Consider the following 19,778-nt stretch of genomic DNA (forward strand, 5'->3'; position numbering starts at 1 on the left):
CATCAGTAGGAGAGAGTGGAAGATTTGTGCTTGTCAGACACATACCTTCAACTTATCCTAACCCAGAGGACTCAAAAGGCCAAAATGGGGATGATCCCTAACATTGTTTTTCAAAAAAGTGTTTCTTTTACCTCTTCATAAAGTTCCCAACAATTACTATTGTATGAGCTAGTTTTAAAAGCGTTTGGAGATTTCTGAGAAGTTTTCATTGATAGGTTTCTATTTTATTTTCCTGGGAATATTTTAAGAAATATTTCATTTGTCTGAAGTGATACAGTAACTTAAAGAGCTTATGAAAATAGGGACTTTCCTGGTAGTCCAGTGGCTAAGATTCTGCGTTCCTAATGCAGGGGCCCTGGGTTCAATCCCTGGTTGGGGATTAGATCCCACATGCTGCAACTAAGAGTTCACATGCCACAACTAAAGAGTTTGCATGAGGCAACAAAGATCAAAGATCCTCTGTGCCGCAATTAACACCCAGTGCAACTAAATAAATAAGTAAATTTTTTAAAAAAATAAGTATTTTTAAAGAGTTTATGAAAATAGATTATATATCAAAAGTTATCAAACTGCAATTTAAATATGTGAAGTTGATTGTCAATCATATTTCAACAAAACTTTTTAAAAAGTCATTATAGAAATATTTGGAACTTCCCAGGTGGTGCTAGTGGTAAAGAACCTGCCTGCCAATGCATGAGACATGAGACTCGGGTTTGATCCCTGTGTCAGGAAGATCCCCTGGAGGAGGGTATGGCAGCCCACTCCAGTATTCTTTCCTGGAGAATCCCATGGATAGAGGAGCCCGGCTGGCTACAGTCTATAGGGTCGCAGAGTTGGATACAACTGAAGCGACTTAGCACATAGAAATACTTAATATTCTACATTAAAACTCTTAATTTTTTTCAGAATTAGTAAACAAATTTCAGTTTCATGTGAGAATGTTTTTTCAGTTTTATAACACATTAGTATGTTATTTCTAGCAAAATGTATTTGTGATGTGATGCTTCTGTTCCTTTACCTAATTTTTAGCATGTTCATTGTTTTTTGTTTTTGGTCCTTTACAAATTTATTTTCCTGGTTAATGCATATCAAATGTAAGGTTAGTTCATAAGCTCTATCACAGTAACCTCTTCAAGCCACCCTCATTTCTCTTTTGTGACTTTGAGTCGTTTTGCTCATTTATGTTAAACTCTTTCTGCAAAGTGCTACCAAGTCAACATCCTAATAACTGCTTGTGAGAAATAAAAGTTTCAGCACTTATATTTGGCAGAATTTTTTTCAGCTTATTTTTTTCAGGTACTTTTGAATGTCATTTTCTATAGTGTCATATGCTTATATTTCTACTATGCTTCTTCCTCAGCAGCATATCATCCTAAACTTTAATTTCTTCAATTAAAATTTTAAGCTTCAACATGTTTAAGGCTGTTTATATAATCCCATGTAATAAAAATAGCTGTATCATGTAAATATAGTTGTTTTTAAAGTTCTGATAATTTTATAAAATGATCACTTAGTGAACTGAATTTTGGCAAGTGAGCTCACTCCAGCCCACCCTTTCTTTTTATGAATGGTGCTTTCCTAGGGAAGTGGAGAAGTTATTCCTTCAGATGTAGAACTGCTTTGGTCCAGGTAGTTCATGGTCATGGGGCCGGGTTATAGAAGCAGCAAGTCTGAATCTGACAAAAGCAGAAGAAACCCCAGCTAGCAAATTATCCTTTCCTGTACCTGTGTCTGTCATTTGACTACTTTTTCACTTGATTTCTGCGTTCTCCAAATTTGCTGCCTCCCTGATCCCTCATGACTCTCTCTCCCTTCTGTTGTTGATTAGTGGCTAAGTCATGTCCAACTCTTTCGTGACCCCATGGACTGTAGCCCACCAGGCTCCTCTGTCCGTGGGATTTCCCAGGCAAGAATACTGGAGTAGGTTGCCATTTCCTTGGGGATCTTCCCAGTCCAGGGATTGAAACTGCATCTCCTACATTGCTGACAGAGTCTTTAGCACTGAGCCACCTGGGAAACCCCCTCTTTCTCCCTTACCTGCTTTTTATTCCAGGGACTGGCAATACCTGACTCAGGGCAACTTGTTAATAGAGGCTAAATAGCTAGTTAGGATCAATATAGCCTTAACCAGAATCAGAAGAGCGTATAGATTAAGGGTTGAACATCAGGAGTTAGTATGAAGTGAATCAACCTTGGCGACCCATCAGTGTCAAGGTAAGGATAAGATCTAAGTAGGGAGTAAACAGAGAAAAATCCAGGAATTCAGGTGGAGGGTCACAAGTCAATACAATACGTCCAAGGGAGTGAGACTGTAAAGTTCAAGAAAGATTTGAGAGTCAAAGTTAACTGTTATGGTTGTTGTTCAGTCACTCAGTCGTGTCCAGCTCTTTGTGACTCCATGAATTGGAGCATGCCAGGCTTACCTGTCCTTCACCATCTCCCGAAACTTTCTGAAACTCATGTCCATTGAATTGGTGATGCCATCCAACCATCTGTCATCCCCTTCTCCTCCTGCCTTCAGAACTGTTATGGTTAAGCTGGTTTTAACCTTCTGTCCTGATGGATTATCTCCTGATTGGAAACAACTTGAAACATAGTTCTAGGATGGGGAAGCAGAGGTAACTTTTATCAGAGTTATTTCCTGAGCAGGCAGTTGTTTCTGCATGGTCCTGGAGTTCACAATGCAGGAGTGTGTGGATGGAGACAGAGCCCCAAACAAAAGTCACAGCACAATAGGTTGAGCACTCTTAGACAGATTTAGAGTGCTGTGGAAAACAGAAAAGAGAATAGCAAATTGACAATTGCAGTTGGTGGATGGGGATCAGAAATGAAGGAGACTTCCAGAGGCAGTGACATTTGAGTTGGTCTTGAAGAATAAACAGACTCTTGCATAGCAGGGAACTGTGGAAGAACACTTACTCACTTAATAAATATGTATTGAGTACTTTACCCTATGCCAGGTATAGTTCCAGGCAGTGGGGACACAGCAGTGAAAAAGTCCCCACCTTAAACCAGCTTACATTTTAGTGATATCGTAGAAGAACCACACCATGAAAGGTATGTTCAGGGAAGGGCAGGTTCAGTGTGGTTTGATGGTAGAAGTTATGGGATATTGGTGGGGAATAAAACTATAGAGATAGGAGGAGGACAGAGAACAGAGAGTCGACTGTGCCATGTTTATAGACGCTTCTGTAAGCCATTGGCTTTTAACATTTTAGGAACCTTTTCTGCCAAAGATATCTTTTCAAGGTCACTCAACATAAAAAAACAATAAAAGTAGAGCTCTTTGGTTACTGCAGGGATATGGAGGTGGGGCAAGGAACTCCTAGCTCAGCCCTCTCAACCTCACTTTCAGCTCTCCACAAGAGCGCTGAGAAACCCAAAGGACCCCAGTGGGTTTAAAACCCACTTGTGAAGGTGATGGAAGACACAGATGTGAGAGCACTGTTTCTCTGCAGGTAATAATAGACCAGAGGTAATAGAACAATAACAACTACCAACAAGAAATCATATACAGTGGGTAAGTGCCTGGATTGTGGATTCTTAGGCCAGATTAGAAGCAGATTTGAATTTTAGCACCATCACAGGAAGAACAGGCAAGTATCTGAATCTCTCTGCCTTGATTTCTAAAACAGGGGCAAAAGTAGTATTTACATTATATACATTGTAGGGATTAAATGAGGTAATATGTAGTAAATGCTTAATAAATGTTAGCTACTCTCTGCCTAGGAAATCTTTCTCAATTTCTACCATGTCTTAGATATCTGTTTCCCCCCTAAAACCTTGAGGATATTTTTTTCATAGCAGTTAACTCATTGCTGAAGTTATCATTTTATCTTATTGCACTTGAAGATCATTCACTTGTTTACACATACACAGAGGGTTGTACCAGAATTACCTGGGAGGTATTTTTTTAAATACAGCACAGGGATCCAGTGGTTGTGTGTGTCTATGTGTAGGGGGGTGGCTTGGCAAGGATAGTTTGGAATAGCTCCCCAGGGGATTCATCCCTAGTTTGGAATAGCTCCCCAGGGGATTCACCCCTACTACTCCCTCTGGAACTGCTGTTGCTCTAGCAGCTTGAAAGGGCTGTATGGACATCAACTGCATTGTCAAGTATTCTTAACCCACTTTGCAGTGGTGGAGAGGGGCCCTGGTGGAACAATTCCAGTGGTTTGTTCTCAGACTCGCAGGTAACCCACTTTTAGGGAGAAAGAGGATAGGGATCTCTGAGAAGACAGCAGAGCAGCAGCAGCAACAGCAAGGTCAATCACTGAAGAATAAAGATATCAGGAAGTAGAGATGGGCAGAACTAATCAAAAAGGGTTGCACTATGAACAGGATCTGGGGTGCTTTGGTGCAAGACATGGCTGGGGATGAAAACATAAAACAGAATTTATATAATGAAAAAGTCTATCTTTGGTACTCCAAAGTGTACTGAGTAGCAACAGCATTGCTTGAGAGCTTATTAGGAATGCACTCTTGATCCTTAGCCTAGAACCTAAGCTTACAGAATCATAGTCTGCATTTTAAACAAAAGCGCAGGTGTTTCTTATATTCCTTAGTGTTTGAGGAGCACTGGTCTGTATCATGGAGAGAAAATCACAGAACACCTGGCAAGGCTGAAGCACTTCTGAGTACCTCTGACATAGGGCTGATGTCTGAAAAGGTACTGGACTTCTGAAAAGGTACTGAACTTTTGAAAGTCGCTATAAATCTTGGAAAAAGACCTTATTTAACTGTAGGAGGCTTCTCGGAATGCAAAATTCCTTTGCCTAGAAACATCTCCTGTGGAGTAAAGTATTACTAGGCTTCCTTAATGGGAGGCAGAGGCACATTCAAAATATGCGATAAGAGCTCGGCGCTTGGCCAATTCAACCCTTCACACAGTGGATCGGGTCCGGAGGAGCCAAGTCCGTTGGCAGCTCTGGCTTTTAAAGTCAAGTTGGCAGCTGCTCTGCCGCAGAGAGCAGCTCGTTGTCTTTAATTCTAAAAACGTAGAAACGAGGACAAAACTATTTTCAGGGAGCGTGATCCAGTACCTCGGGGATTCCGCTGCACCGAGAAGAAATCAGCAACTACTCTTACACCGTACTCTTACCTCCTGACCCTCGACCTATGACCACCCCCCCCCCCACGCCGTATTTCCGTGTGCAGCTTCCGCTCCCGCCCCTCCGGTGGAGGGCCGACCCAAGGGAAGTGGGCGGGGCTTCGGGGCCCGGCGGTTAGGGGCGGTGTCTGTTGGGGGCGGGTCTCGCGAGGGGCGGGATTTGAGGAGACATCCTCGCATTGGGCGACTAGGTATAGGCGGGGCTTAGTGCTGGGCTGGGTTAGGCGGGGCAGGGAGTTAGTTACCGCCTCTGGGTAACTGGACGCTGGCTGCCAAACCTCCGGAGGTCCGGGGAGGCAGCGGGCCCGTAGCAGATCCCGGATCCGGAATTTTCCGTGCAGGACCGGAATCAGGATCGGCCCTGCCCCAAAGTGGGTTTCTGAGGAACTCGCGAACTTGGATTAGGAAAGCCCGGAATCCGGATCAACAAACCCCAGAACCCGGAATTTAGATCGGAAAGTCCCGGAGCACGGAGTGCGGAGCGAACTCAGCGCGGAGCCTGGAGTCCGGACCGAGACACCGCCGGACGGGACGGAGCGATGTCGGGCCGTGGCGCGGGCGGGTTCCCGCTGCCCCCGCTGAGCCCTGGCGGCGGCGCGGTTGCCGCGGCCCTGGGAGCGCCGCCTCCGCCAGCGGGACCCGGCATGCTGCCCGGACCGGCGCTCAGGGGGCCCGGACCGGCTGGAGGCGTGGGGGGCCCCGGGGCCGCCGCCTTCCGCCCCATGGGCCCCGCGGGCCCGGCGGCGCAGTACCAGGTGAGGAGGGCGGATGGGCGGGCGGCGCCGCCAGTGAGGGCCCTGGGGCAGCCTCCTGAATAGGGGGCACAGAGGCTCTGCATGCGGATTTCACGGGGCATGGTGGGGGGCAAGGCCAGAGACCCTCGGGCTCGGCCAGGTGGTGGTGGAGGATTTGAGGGAGAAGGTAAGAGCGACTCGGGTGGAGGGTTTGAAGCATTTGGGAGCGTCTGGGGGTCTTCCTTGGAACAGGGATTCTGAGTAACTGAGAGATGGAGGCGTAGTCGAAGCTAGTGAGTTCTGGACGGGTGGAATGAGAAATCTAGTGTAGATTCTCGGGTAAGGGGTCCTGGGAAGTGATGAGAAAGTTTTGGGAAAGAACCCTCATTGAGAAAGCAGGGTTACCCTGCATTGGTCTTGGCCCTACTCCAAGTCTGCTCTGTGTTTTTTTTTTCTCCCCCTAGTTGGGAACTGGCAGAGTTTTAGCGTGTCTGAGATGGCTCCCAGCTGCTAAGGAGGAGGAAGAAGGGCCTGGCTTCCCAGGGGCACAGAAGGCAGAGGATGGGGATTGCAGCCTGTGCAAGGGGAATCTGCTCCTGGGCCAGGCCCTGGCACCTTCACACAGGGATGCCTTTGGGTTAGATCAGAGAGGGTGGTGGACAGGCCTGAGGAAGGAGGAAAGCCCAGCCCATTCTGGACAGACTTTCTGGCTTTCTGCCTGGTGTCATAGTGTCCAGGAGTTGTTAGTCTGGAGGAACAGAGAGGCTCCACTGAGTACTGCTGGTCTGGGGCTGGAGGAGCCTGCAGAAAGTTGCTTCAAAGGGTTCTGTCTGACCCCTTCTGGGTCTGGCTTTGCAGAGGACTTCTCGGGTTGCAGCTTCAAAGGCTGTCGAGAGGCTGTGGGGTCAGTGTGTGAGGAACTCAGCCTGACACTGGGGGTGGGGTTTACAAGTCCCCAAGTTCATTGTTTCTGGTTGCCTCAGAATGCTTGGGAATTGCCCTCATCCTTTTTCCCGCCGTCCTCTCCACTTTTAATTAGCCTTTAGGTTCTAAACGACATATCCCAATCTGTGTGCCCCAGCACTTGACACTGACGTCTTGCTAATCTCTCAGGGCAGCTGGGAGATTCTCCTGTCTCCTCTCCCTCTCGCCCCCAGGTAGAGGTCCCCTAAGTGGATCCTCAAGAGTAGGAGCCCTGGGTCCCCACTTTGTGAAGAGATGCTTCACTGGGACAGTGATTTTTCCTTCTTGCTCCTCATGTTCCCTCTTCTCTCTGAACCAAGGATCTGGGTATTGACAGAGACAGACCTGGTCCCCGAGACTCCAGCTGGGATTCATCTTTCCCATCTTGCTCTCACTCCGGGGGATTCATGGGCCCAGGGTGTCACTGAGGGATCCCTGTGTCTGTTATTCCAGCTCTTAGGTGAGATAGCTGAGGAGCCTCCCTGGGGGCCGTTGGTCCCCGGGAAGGCTCCAAGGACCAGATAGGAGCCTCTCTAATTTCCTAAGCCTGGGGAAAGCCCTGAGAGGATGGATTTCAGAGTGATTTGGAGGGAGTGGCCTTGGACCGGTGGCAAGGCTAAGCTAACTGGCTGGGTACCCCAGGCTTCTAGGAGTGGGGACCTTGAGGAAGGCACTGAGCCTCTGCTTCCCTGGGCAGAGCTGCTTCCCCTCCAGCTTCTCATGGTCTCCTTCTCTTCCAGGGAACGGGGATGTGTGTACGTGTGGGGGGAGGGGTGCAGAAGTAAAGATAGATGTCGGGGGAGGGAGGACCCAGTTCACTTCTGCTGACTTCAAGGAGGATCCTGTGTGGCCTCTTTCCAAGTCCAGTTATGTGACTTCTGGGAGAAGGGACTTGAGATCTGAGGAGCAGGTGGTGTGTCTCTTGCTGGGCCGTGTGAGGTGAGCTGCAGGAGCGAGGCTCTGAAGCCCACTTGGGGCAAATAGGGGAGCTTACTGATGGAAGGGAAGTTATGACCCCACCTCCTTACAGAGTGTTTCAAGCTGTGGGTCACGGTCTACTAAGGAGCTTAAAGACAACATAAAAAAAAAACCCCACAACACCCCCCCCCCCGCCCCCCGCCAAGAACACAGATTTGCTGGGTTCATGGCAGAGAGTTGAAGATATTTTCTACGTCTGCAGAGGTAGGTTCTCTTCTCCTTGGTCCTTGGGCCCAGCCTTCAGAGGCACCAGGGGCCAGACTGGAGGTGGCATCTTCAGCCTGGCCTCCCACCCCTGCTGTCCTGGGCGGTGGAACCAGAGTCCAGTTGAGGACATGGGCTTTGCTGGGCTGAGGGAGAGGAGGTTACTGCTCACTTCTGAGGCTCAGGGCGTGGAGCCAGGCCTCCCTAGCCCTGCTGCAGGAAAGGGGTCAGGGAGCCTAAGAGATCAGGGCTCTGTTCTTTTTTTTTTTAAACTCTTGGGTTGTTTTTTAGAAGAGGAGGAATTACTGGTGCTTCAGAACCCAGGTGTGGAGCTTGGCCAGGCTGAGCTGGGACTGCAGGAACTGTAAGCCTCCTTTCCCTGGGCCCCTTCCCCCCTTGGGAGAAGCCTGGGGCCCTGGGCGAGCCAGGGGGGCCTCGCAGGCCTCCCGCAGGCCCGGCGTGTGCCGCCTGGTTTGGGGACTTCCTGTTCCGGGAGCACCTGCCTAGGCGGGGCTGCGCGGTGCTCAGGACCTCCCACTCTGCAGGCGCCCTGCCTCAGCCGTCCCACCCCCTCAGCTCAGGCGCTGGCGGGAAACACTCGTGTCTAGGGTGCGAGGGGGCCGGGCTCTCAGCTGTGGTCACCCTGAGTTTTTTTTCCTAGCATCTCTAGCTGTGTAGCTATGGCTCATTAAGGCAGAGAAGCAGGCTGTCTTTGCCTCCCAGCAGCTCAGAGGAGCCTCCTCCTTATGAGGAGACTTGTGGCAGGACTCCAGAGGTCCCAGACAGAGCCCCCCACATTGAACCCTATCCTCCCAAATTCTTCCTTCCCACCCCACTCCTTTTCCCCTCCCCCTGTCTTTGGGTCGTGTTTCTTGTGTTTTTCTCTGTGTCTGCCTCTGGTCAAGAATCTGGCCCTCCTTGGTGAGAACGTGGAACGAGTGCTGGATGAAGAGTCGGAGTAGTAATCTCATCTCACTTCTGTGATGTGGGGGGAGGGGGGCGGGGGTCCTTTGATTTGGTGTGAATCCCCACCCAGCCTGGCTTGGTTGGCTGGTTGTGCTGGTTGCATAATCTGGGCCCTGGGGCCAGCCCTGTGAAGCTGCCAGGGACAGTGTGTGCGAGGCAGAGCTGCCAAACAGGCCTTGCAGGCAGCAGCAGCCACGAGGAAGGGGGCGGGGGCTCCTCCCCAGTGGGCTCCACAGTAATGTTGGGGAGCCGGACCTCGGTGGGAAGTCCCTTCTGCAGGCTTTGGAAGAAGCCACCGCCCACCCAGCTTCCTCTGCTGATCCTAAGACTTTGATCCTTGCAGCCCAGGCTAATCTGCTCTCCATTCTCCAGCTTGGCATTGCCAAGCCAGCCCCAGCCACCAGGTGGTGCGTGGACCGCAGGCAGAGGCCAGGTGCCAGCTGCTCTCCCTTCCACAGACCACTGGGGATCCAGAGCTTCCCCTTGGGGTCTCCAGGCTTAGGGGTTGGGGGCTGGGCAGCAGGGAGGTGAGAGAAGGGTCCAGTTCTGGGTGGTGAGTAGGGGCCATATGGCGACCAGATGGTCTGTGTACTCCGCCTGAGGCCGCCCCTACCCGTCGGGACAGGCTCCAAGCCATCCTGTTGCAGCTTGCTCACCTGGGGTGCCACTGCCGATGCGCCTGCCAGCCCGTTGGACTGCCGATCCCTGCTCAGTCACACCACCAGGCCGGCGGCTGGGGACGGGCACTGGGGCTGTGCCCCGTCAGCCTGCCCGCATCACATGCACAGCCCGCCGCCTGGCTACCACACTGCCCCCAGCCTCTGCCTCAAGCTGGGGGAGGAGAGGATGGAGTGCTCAGTGGGACCGTCTGAGATCCTGGAGGCGGGCTGGTCCAGGGAGCCGGGCAGAGTGTTGCTGGGGCCAGGAGGTGGTTGCAAGTGGCAATGGGCCCTGCAAAACTCCCCCAGGCCCTTCTCCTCCCTACAGGCAGGGTTCTCCTCCCACCCCCTGGGCTCTGCGGGCCTCATTTGCTGGCACGGCTGCCAGGGCGGTTGAGGGGGCGGGGCAGGTGTGGTTTACACTTCTGCTCTCAGGCTCCTGCTCCCCTTTGTTCCTGGCACTCCTGCCCGAGCTCGGCGGCCCCGCCGTGTGCTGCTCAGGACTGGGCCCGGGATGGAAGGAATGGGTTACGGGCCCCGTTGGGCCCCACCCCTGACCTATGCACCCCCGTTGGCTCACTTCCCCCAGCGGCCTGGCATGTCCCCAGGGAGCCGGATGCCCATGGCTGGCTTGCAGGTGGGACCCCCTGCCGGCTCCCCCTTTGGCACAGCTGCTCCACTTCGACCTGGCATGCCACCCACCATGATGGACCCATTCCGAAAACGCCTGCTTGTGCCTCAGGCCCAGCCCCCGATGCCTGCCCAGCGCCGGGGGTAAGACCATCCTGTTTCTTCCACCCCGTCTAACGTAGCTCTGGCAGTAACAGCGGGTCTCCTTGTGCCCTAGGGCTGCAGTGACTGAGGAAGACTCCTGGTTTTCTTGGGAAGGTCCTGGGCACTGGAAAGGTGGGCGGAGGGGCAGGTCCTTTGGACCATTGACCTCTTCGTTGGGTTTCTGTCCTCTCAGGTTAAAGAGGAGGAAGATGGCAGATAAAGTTCTACCTCAGCGAGTGAGTATGTGGAGAGGGCCTAGGAGGCCCACCCAGGGGCTAGTTGGCTGAGGGTGGACTCAGCCTCCCCTCTCCCTGGGGCGAGGGAGGAAGCGAGGAAGGAGCCAGAGCTGCAGCCGAAATGAGCTGATGGATCCCTGCTCCCTCCCTACCTCCAGATTCGGGAGCTTGTCCCAGAGTCTCAGGCGTACATGGACCTCTTGGCTTTTGAACGGAAGCTGGACCAGACCATTGCTCGAAAGCGGATGGAAATCCAGGAGGCCATCAAAAAGCCTCTGACGGTGTGTGCAGCCCCAGCCGCTCCTGGGCCTCGCCAAGCTTCTCTGCCTCTCCCTGGCCTTGTTTTCCAGGGGCCAAGTGAGGGTCTGACGGGCTAGAGCAGAATGTTTCACACTGTAGGATACAGCCCGTTTAGCATGAATTCACTTAATGTGGTGGAGCCAGCCTGTTTTTAATGGAACATTAGAGTTGTAGAAATGATAATTCTTCACAGGAGCAAAGGAATTATGACATTTTTGTTTCATGTATTTGCATATATGTGCAGATCTTGGACCATGATTTAAAACATTAATATTGTACATCATAGTCAGAAGTTTGAAAGGCAAAGCTGGAGGGTAGATAAGGATAGTTCCTGTCTTCTTCCCCTTCCCTAGAGAAACTTTATCTAGAGAACAGTTCCTTGAATGGTGGAGGCTTTCCAGGAGACTATGTTCTGTGGCCATGATAGGTGTTTGAGTTTCACTTAAACTATGAGCCAACGACTTCTGATAGCACCCTCTGTGTATCTCTGTCACACCACCGATCCCCCTGTGTTGGACCTGTTGGTACTGCATCTGTTTTCCCATAAAATTGTGAGTCCCTTGAAGGTCAGGGATGAGATTTCCTCGCCTGGTTCCCAGGGCCTCATTAGGGAGGGGCCTGGCCCACAGCGCTCTGTATGGGTGTGAAATGAGTTCAGATGGGAAGACTGGGTAGCAGCTGGTCCCTGTCTAGTTAACCTGTTGTCTTTCTTTAGCAAAAACGAAAGCTGCGGATCTATATTTCCAATACATTCAGTCCCAGCAAGGCAGAAGGTGACAGTGCAGGAACCACAGGGACCCCCGGAGGAACCCCCGCAGGGGACAAGGTGGCTTCCTGGGAACTCCGAGTAGAGGGAAAACTGCTGGACGACGTGAGTTGGGGAAGGAGGTGTCTGGAGGGGCGGTGGTCTGTGTGGGTTTCAGACTTGGGCCAGACACGGGCACTTCCGGGGTCATCCTGCCGGAGGGAGAGGGCACGGCTCCCAGGCCAGAGGTGGGAGGTTTTGTGTGGTTGTTACCGCGCTTTTCCTGCAGATGGCAGTAGAGTGTCCTGAGGAAGGGGCGCCCTTGCTGATTCCGGTCCTTTACTGGCTGACAGCGGGGCTGCCTAGGGCCCCTGTCCGTGCCTCAGGTCTCACTTTTCCCCGCTTCTTTCAGGGCCTGAGAATCCTCAGTACCTGAGCTCTAGGACTGAAACAGTATTCCTGTTCGGGGCTTAGTATGTGGCTTAGGCTTGAGCCTTCATTGGCACCCCTGTCTCACCCTTTACATCCCCAGCCTAGCAAACAGAAGAGGAAGTTTTCTTCCTTCTTTAAGAGCCTCGTCATTGAGCTGGACAAGGAACTGTACGGGCCTGACAACCACCTGGTGGAGGTAAGCAGGGGCCTGGGGCTCGGGAGCAGAGGGTGACGCGCCAGGCGGGCAGAGAAGTGGCCTCAGTCCCCGTGCAGGGCCGGGTGCGTACGTTCTCGCCCACCCCTTTGGTGATGAGCTTGACTCCCCTTCCTCCTCCTGCCAGTGGCACCGGATGCCCACCACCCAGGAGACAGACGGCTTCCAGGTGAAACGGCCCGGAGACCTGAACGTCAAGTGCACCCTCCTGCTCATGCTGGATCATCAGGTGACAAGTGCCCTGAGGCCACGTCTGGGGTCACGGGGACTCTTGTCTGGGGCTGGGGGCAGGTGCCTATCGTAAACCCTTCCTGTCCCTACCCCAGTCTGCTTTGGTTTGTTTTTCCCTCCTCTGACTCCCGTCTGTCCATCCCAGCCCCCCCAGTACAAGCTGGACCCCCGCCTGGCGAGGCTGCTGGGGGTGCACACTCAGACGAGGGCCGCCATCATGCAGGCCCTGTGGCTGTACATCAAACACAACCAGCTGCAGGACGGCCACGAGCGCGAGTACATCAACTGCAACCGCTACTTCCGCCAGGTCAGCGGGGACACCGCCCCCCTCATCTCCGGGCCCCTGCCCTGCCTGCAGCTCCACAGCCCCACCGAGGCTAGTCCTCTGCCGTGTTCTCCACACTGCCCTGGGGCGGTTCACTGCCCCGTGTGCCCGCCAGGGCGTCACCAACCCTCTGGCGCCCTCCCCAGATCTTCAGCTGCGGCCGACTCCGTTTCTCTGAGATTCCCATGAAGCTGGCGGGGTTGCTGCAGCATCCAGACCCCATTGTCATCAACCACGTCATCAGGTAAACGGGAAGAGGGGAAGGAAGGTTGCTCTCAGGACAGTTTACCTTTGACTTGAATTAAAGCCAAAGCGAAGCAGGATTGGTTTCTCGCTTCCTGGGTGTGTGTGGTTTGGCCCGGCTGGGAGGGAGGGAAGTAGCTCCCTCTCCCATGTGCCCTGTAGCGTGGACCCGAACGACCAGAAGAAGACAGCCTGTTACGACATTGACGTGGAGGTGGATGACCCACTCAAGGCCCAGATGAGCAATTTTCTGGCCTCTACCACCAATCAGCAGGAGATAGCCTCCCTTGACGTCAAGGTCGGCCCTCAACCTCCCCGGCCTCCTCTGGGCCCCCAGTGAGCGGGGCGGGTGTCGGGCATTTTCATTTATGTAGCACCTTGGGATGGGACCTGAGGCCTTTAGGGTTGGGGCTCCAAGACCTTGTAGGGGTGGGAGCCAGCCTGACACGTACGCCTTTGCCCAGATCCACGAGACCATCGAGTCCATCAACCAGCTGAAGACTCAGAGGGATTTCATGCTCAGTTTTAGCACTGACCCCCAGGACTTCATCCAGGAGTGGCTCCGTTCCCAGCGCCGGGACCTCAAGGTGTGCCCCTTTTTCCTGAGGGTGATCCCACGTTAAGCTCTGGGGGTTCTGCCCCCAGTACTGTCCTTCCCGCTCAGAGGTGGGAATTGCATTCAGCTCTCCCCTGGGTGCTCTACAGATCATCACTGATGTGATTGGGAACCCGGAGGAGGAGAGGCGAGCAGCTTTCTACCACCAGCCCTGGGCCCAGGAAGCAGTGGGGAGGCACATCTTTGCCAAGGTGAGGTGGCTCTGCCCTGGCTGAACTGGAGGGCACACTGGAGGGGCAGGGTGGGCAACCAGGCCTGAGCCGCTGGTCTGTCCCTCCTCCAGGTGCAGCAGCGAAGGCAGGAACTGGAACAGGTGCTGGGAATCCGCCTGACCTAACTGCTCAGGGACCCCTTCCTTTCTTCCCAGCCTGAAGCCACACCCCCCTCAGCCTGGAAGGGGACCACCCTCTGGGGCGCAGACACGTAGGATAATGAGGGGGTGAGGGGCATCTCCAGTCACCCTCGGCTCCCCGGCTTTAGTTTAAGTGTAGCGATAGGATTCCTTGTTGCTTGGTCCTCAAAGCCTTATTACTTACACATTGGCTTTAACTGGGTTCACAAGAGAGGCCTCCTCTGCCCCCTGCAGGCAGGCCCGAGAAGGACCTGGAGGCTCTGCTTTGACATTGTAACCAAGACCTTTCGGAACCAAAGGCCCCTGGCTTTGCTTGTTTACAGACCCCCTTGGGGTGAGTGTCCATGCTGGCTCCAGGGAGCTGGGCGAGGAAGAGGGGCATGGCTCCCTCTCTTCCCAACCTTTCCAAACCAAAGTTCTTTGCCATTCCTACCAGCCCAGCCTTGCTGCTGGTAATTTCCTTTCCTTCGGGTTATTTGCACTATTTGTGGAGCAGGATTTTCTATGCGGGAGCCACTTTTTTTATGGGGGTGTGTTGGGGGTTTTCAGGGAACCCTACTTGGGGGTCCCTCCTTATTTTCTTTTCTCAATCTATGCAAGCGGCTCCGGCCGCCATCATCTCCTGCAATGCCAGAGGGCTGCCACCCTGGTTCTTGAGCCCAGGGTAATGCCTCCTAGGGAGAGGGCACCGTAATTGTCTGGTGTGGCCCTAGGCGTGGGTGTGTGTGTGCTCGGTGGAGGGCAGTGGGAGATGGGGAGGACTGTTGTTGCCCTTTGGAGCCTGGTAAGGAGGGTGGGCCGAGGGTTTGGCAAACGCCACTTCTGGCAGGTTTGGAAATTTCCAAATAAATCTTTGTTTATTGGTGGTACCCAGACCTGGTGATTGAACAGTGTGGCCACTGATTAACAGACTCAAGTCCTCAAGGTCCTGACCGGCAGAGCTTTATTTAAGGGATCCACACAAAGGACGTCTGCCTCACTTCCATAGTTTCTTGATGGACATGTTTTTCTCACTGTCCTTTTGCATGACCTGGGGAGAGTAAGCATTTGAGTTAGAGACCCAGTGAACACGTGCCCAACCCCACTGTTCCAGAGCCACTGCCAGCAGAGGCCGAAAGGTGTGGCCCTGTACCTTAGCTACTGCCATCTCAAAGTCCTCCTGCGTGACGTGGACTCGGCGCTCCCGCAGCGCATACATGCCCGCCTCGGTACACACGCCCTGAGCAGGGAGAGAAGGCGGAGCTGCCGCTGTGCCCTGAACCCAGTGCTTCCTGCCTCTGCCCCCTATCCCTTGGCCACTCCTGTTACCTTCACTTCAGCCCCTGACGCTCCTGGCATGAGCTCAGCAATTTTCCTCAGGTTGATCCCCCGGGTCAGGTTCATTTTCCGAGAATGGATCTTCAAAATGTCCAGCCGGGCCTAGCGATGGGAGAGGAAAAGCCTGAGCCCAGGGCCTACCCCCACAGCCGGGGCTGCTGCCAGTGTTGCTGATTACAAACCTCCTCGTTGGGAGGTGGGAATTCAATTTTTCTGTCTATGCGTCCTGGGCGGAGCAGCGCCGAGTCCAGGATGTCAATCCTATTAGTTGCCATGATAACCTGAGTAGACAAAGCAGGTGGCATCAGCTGAGCCCTTCCTAAGGCAGGCTGCCCCTCACTCAGGGCCTTCCCATGGTCCTTGCCCCAGCCAATCCCACCGCACCTTGATATTCTTGGTGGCCTCGAAGCCATCCAGCTGGTTAAGCAGCTCTAGCATAGTCCGCTGGACCTCACTGTCCCCTCCAGAGCCCCCCTCCAGCCTCGAGGAGCCAATGGAGTCAATTTCATCCATGAAGATGATAGACGGAGCGTGTTCTCGGGCCATGACAAACAGCTCCCTCACCATCCGCGCCCCTGTGCGGAGACCAAGCGGGTGTCAACGAGCGAGTGAGCTCAGCCCCCTCCCCTCCTCAGATTTTATGTTTCTGACCACAGTTACCTTCCCCGATGAATTTCTGTACCAATTCAGAGCCAGAGACACGAATGAAGGTGCAGTCTGTATGATGCGCCACGGCCCGGGCCAGCAGCGTCTTCCCCGTGCCCGGGGGTCCATACAGCAGTACCCCCTAGAGAGCAAGGGTGGGGCTCGGAAGGAAGCTGGCCCCCATGTTTCATTCAAGGAACATTAAGTGTTTGCACAGTGCTAGATCCCACATTAGATACTAGAGCTAAAAAAGTGAATGTCACGAAGTCCTTTAAGGAGCTTACACCCAAACCATTCGATGGCCTGGGAGCATGTCTTCCCCCAGCCCTGGGGTGAGCAGGACCAGTGGAAGCAAGCTCAGTCTACCAGGCTGGGGCGGGTGTACAGTAGCAGCATGGCCCTCGCCCAGAGCCCTGCTCACCTTGGGCTGCGCGATGCCCAGCGCTTCAAACAGCTCGGGGTGCTTCACAGGCAGCTCAATCACTTCTTTGATCTCCTTGATCTGCTTGTCCAGTCCACCAATCATCTCGTAAGTTGAGTCTGGCACCTTCTCCACCATCATCAGCGACACCAGCGGGTCCACCTTGTTGGGCAGGATCTTGTGCAGAGTGTAGCTATCATTTCTGAGGGCCACCCGGCAATTGGGTGTCACCTGGGCAAGGGACAGAGGTTCAGGAAGTGGTGTGGTGAGAGCTGACCCCCACCTCCCACCTCCCGGGGTGCACTCACGTCATTGATGTCGATGTTCTTGTCCACGTCGACGACAAACTTGCCCTCAGGATGTACCTACAGAAACAAGGGTGCGTGACCGTCCCCGACAGTTACCAAATCACCAACCTCACCCAGAAGACCCGTGAGTCTTACACTAAGGTGAGAACAATGTCCTCACGGCGCACAAAGGTACGGGACTGCAGAGGCAGGTGGGGCTGGTGCCGGGTCCTGCTGCCTTTACCTTGACTAGCACTTTCTTCTTATCCATGGCCCGGACTACTTCCCCCACGTAGGAGCCCTGTTCCTGCAGCAGCTGTAGCTCCTCCCGCAGCAGGCGAACTAGGTGGGAAGCAGATACCATGATCAGTCAGATTTTGATGTCCCTCCCCCGTGACTCGGTTAAACATGCATGAACTAAACACCATTTTAAAATTTTGAAGGGAAGGACTCTAAAAGAAACTCAAGAATTCACATTTTTAAAGAGATTACAATGAAACTCAGGAGAGAGGTGCATGTGAACAGAGCATCACCTTGGACTGGAAAAAGCAATGGGCACTTAGGTGAAGGCTCGCTTCTTCAAGGAGACTGAACACTCAGACCTCACACCAGTTGCCTCCATGCAGCCCTCCCATCTTTCCCTCCTCACCTTTTGCATTAAGCTCATTCCTCTGTGCCTGCAGCCTCCGGAGATTTTGGCTCTTATCATTCACAATCAGCTATTGGAGAACAAGAAGCAAAGGGTGGAAAACAGGAGGAGGTTAAAATCTTGGCCGAGATCTTCATAGGCTGATATGAGCTGCGTGAGGAAAGCACAGGGCACCTGCATTCCCCATTCAGATTCTCCAGTATGACTTTAACCTTTACCTGCCCTCCAAGAGTGCCTCTGGAGTGGAGGACAACCACGGGGGGCGGGGGTTGGGGGGGAGCCGCCTGTCTGATACTGGTCTAGGAATAACAAACCCTAATGGAGACAAGGTAACAGCTGATCTACATAGTTTCTCAGAGTGGGAACTTGGGTATTGAGGGAAGATTTCTGAGTCAGAATCCTAAGTTCCAACTATTGCTGGCAATCATCAGCTGAGTAAAGCCAATAAAAACCATGAGAAAGGTCTAGATCTGTTACCAAACTTCAAGTGGGTATAGCACCCCTATCCTGGCTCTTTTCAGGATTAACATGAGGAACAAATGAGAGCATATATTGTTGTTGTTCAGTCACTAACTCGTGTCTGACTCTTTGTGACCCCATGGACTGTAGCACACCAGACTTTCCTGTCCTTCACTATCTCCTGGAGTTTGCTCAAATTCGTGTCGACTGAGTCAGTGATGCCATCCAATCATCTCATCCTCTGTCACCTCCTTCTCCTCTTGCCCTCAGTCTTTCCCAGCATCAGGGTCTTTTCCAATGAGTTGACTCTGCACGTCCGGTCACCAAAGTATTAGAACTTCAGCATCAGTCCTTCCAATGAATATTCAGGGTTGATTTCCTTTAGGATGGACTGGTTTGATCTCCCTGCTGTCCAAGGGACTTTCAAGAGTTTTCCCCAGCACCACAATTCAAAAGCATCGATTCTTCAGTGCTCAGCTTTCTTTATAGTTCAACTCTCACATCTGTACATGACTACTGGAAAAACTACAGCTTTGACTATATGGACCTCTGTCACACAGATAAAGCATTTCAAAAATGACAAACCAGATATGATACCCATGAATATACCTGAAGTTCAGAATTTTCCCTTGTGGCGCATCTCCATGCAATGTACGTTATTTTCCTTATTTCTGTGGTCCTTGCTGCTTCTCTAGGCTAGAGCACTGGGCGGTCAGTTCCTCTTTCACTCAGTCCCATGGAACCAGCATTTTCCAGACTCCTCAATTTTTTCCAGACTCCTCAATTCTGTCTTCTCTCACTCTGCCCCAACCTTCTCTGATAAATGTCACTTCCTGACCCTATGTCTTCTCTTTACAAGAAACTCTCATTCAGGCTTCTAAAAGGAATGACTTTTGGCTGGGGGGTACTTTTATGTTAAAATTTGACTCTTGAAGATGTGTAAGAAACTGTGAATATTAATTATCTTCAAAAAGGTGGAATTTGAGGGGAACACGAGACACTTAATTTCATATACTTTATACTATTAACTTGTTATCAATACTACTTTTTCCATTGCGCCCCCAGTGGAATTACATGGATTTGTAGAGATCTGCTCATCTCCCTTCTAGCTCCCTCTGGACCTTTGAAGTCCGTTCTCACCTGGAGTTCTTCAATCTTGGACAGATAATATTGGCGGAGTCCACTGCCTGCCTTCCCCTCTTCCAGCTCCATCTGAGGATACAGTGTAATTATTAACCAAAAAGCTAAACATCCAAGGGATAAAGCTACTTCCACGTTGATTTCGGAGATTTAAGATTTGTGTTCTGATCCCTCACTCCATCTCTTCACAACCATTTCCTTAAGACTTAAACTAAAACAGTATGAGAACGCTGCCTACCTCTTAAGACTTTCAGGAGGAGGATCAAGAAACAGCGCACCCGGGAACGCTACACAATCCCGAGATGTTATTTGTATAGGAGTAGCCAGCAGGAAGAACGGGCCCCCTGACTCCCGCAAGGGTGGGTTCACGCTCCCACTGCTCTCACCGCTCCTCACTAAATCCGTTTGCACCCGGTCTTCCACTCCCGGCCCTGCCGTGACCCGCCGCGGGCGGCGCTGACACAGCAGATCCGGTCCCAGGCAGGGCCCAGTCTAGACTGGCCCACCCACCCCGGACTCCCCCAACCCGCTGGCCCCGGTCGGCTGCCCACGTCGGACAGCACCTGCTTCGCATTCAGCCAGCCCCAGTCCCTGCCCGGCCGCCGCCGCCATACCTGCTCTGGTCCGTCAAGCGCCATTTTCCCTCTTCCGCGGAGACCGCCGGCATCAGAGCCGCTTTGGCGCGCAGGCGCAAAGCCGGAGCTTGGGGCGGGGGCGGGCAAAGAGTCGGCAGAGAACAGTTCCGGGTCAATGGGCGGGATGTGAGAACGGACGGTAA

At 52.7% G+C, this 19,778-nt stretch overlaps 2 protein-coding genes across 2 annotated transcripts; one reads left to right on the forward strand and one right to left on the reverse strand.

The window, feature by feature from the left end:
• Window positions 1–5,358: 5,358 nt before the first annotated feature.
• Window positions 5,359–14,948, forward strand: SMARCD2 (SWI/SNF related, matrix associated, actin dependent regulator of chromatin, subfamily d, member 2). Its single transcript, XM_065909336.1, has 13 exons — window positions 5,359–5,865; window positions 10,204–10,388; window positions 10,582–10,624; window positions 10,783–10,905; window positions 11,640–11,795; window positions 12,202–12,297; window positions 12,443–12,544; window positions 12,692–12,853; window positions 13,018–13,115; window positions 13,277–13,412; window positions 13,579–13,701; window positions 13,820–13,921; window positions 14,014–14,948. The coding sequence occupies exons 1-13, from the start codon at window positions 5,650–5,652 to the stop codon at window positions 14,065–14,067; spliced, it is 1,596 nt and encodes a 531-aa protein (XP_065765408.1). The 5' UTR covers window positions 5,359–5,649; the 3' UTR covers window positions 14,068–14,948.
• A 54-nt stretch (window positions 14,949–15,002) lies between these two features.
• PSMC5 (proteasome 26S subunit, ATPase 5) lies at window positions 15,003–19,738 on the reverse strand. The gene is made up of 12 exons (XM_065909337.1): window positions 19,615–19,738; window positions 19,001–19,072; window positions 17,402–17,471; window positions 16,997–17,094; window positions 16,774–16,830; window positions 16,466–16,696; window positions 16,060–16,186; window positions 15,784–15,974; window positions 15,582–15,680; window positions 15,391–15,501; window positions 15,215–15,301; window positions 15,003–15,112 (listed from the first exon to the last, which is right to left on the reverse strand). Exons 1-12 carry the CDS (start codon window positions 19,636–19,638, stop codon window positions 15,059–15,061), a joined length of 1,221 nt encoding a protein of 406 aa, XP_065765409.1. The 5' UTR covers window positions 19,639–19,738; the 3' UTR covers window positions 15,003–15,058.
• Between the last annotated feature and the right edge of the window lie 40 nt (window positions 19,739–19,778).

This window comes from Muntiacus reevesi, chromosome 18 (assembly GCF_963930625.1).
Source record: "Muntiacus reevesi chromosome 18, mMunRee1.1, whole genome shotgun sequence".
NCBI lineage: Eukaryota > Metazoa > Chordata > Mammalia > Artiodactyla > Cervidae > Muntiacus > Muntiacus reevesi.

Excerpts from the sequence above, each read along its gene's own strand:
- SMARCD2 (XM_065909336.1), top strand. The coding sequence starts at position 5,650 with ATGTCGGGCCGTGGCGCGGGCGGGTTCCCGCTGCCCCCGCTGAGCCCT. Across the intron at positions 5,866-10,203 it reads GCCCGGCGGCGCAGTACCAG|CGGCCTGGCATGTCCCCAGG; the intron begins GTGAGGAGGGCG and ends CACTTCCCCCAG. Across the intron at positions 10,906-11,639 it reads CCATCAAAAAGCCTCTGACG|CAAAAACGAAAGCTGCGGAT; the intron begins GTGTGTGCAGCC and ends GTCTTTCTTTAG.
- PSMC5 (XM_065909337.1), bottom strand. The coding sequence starts at position 19,638 with ATGGCGCTTGACGGACCAGAGCAG. Across the intron at positions 19,073-19,614 it reads CGCTTGACGGACCAGAGCAG|ATGGAGCTGGAAGAGGGGAA; the intron begins GTATGGCGGCGG and ends CTGTATCCTCAG. Across the intron at positions 17,472-19,000 it reads CCAAGATTGAAGAACTCCAG|CTGATTGTGAATGATAAGAG; the intron begins GTGAGAACGGAC and ends GTTCTCCAATAG.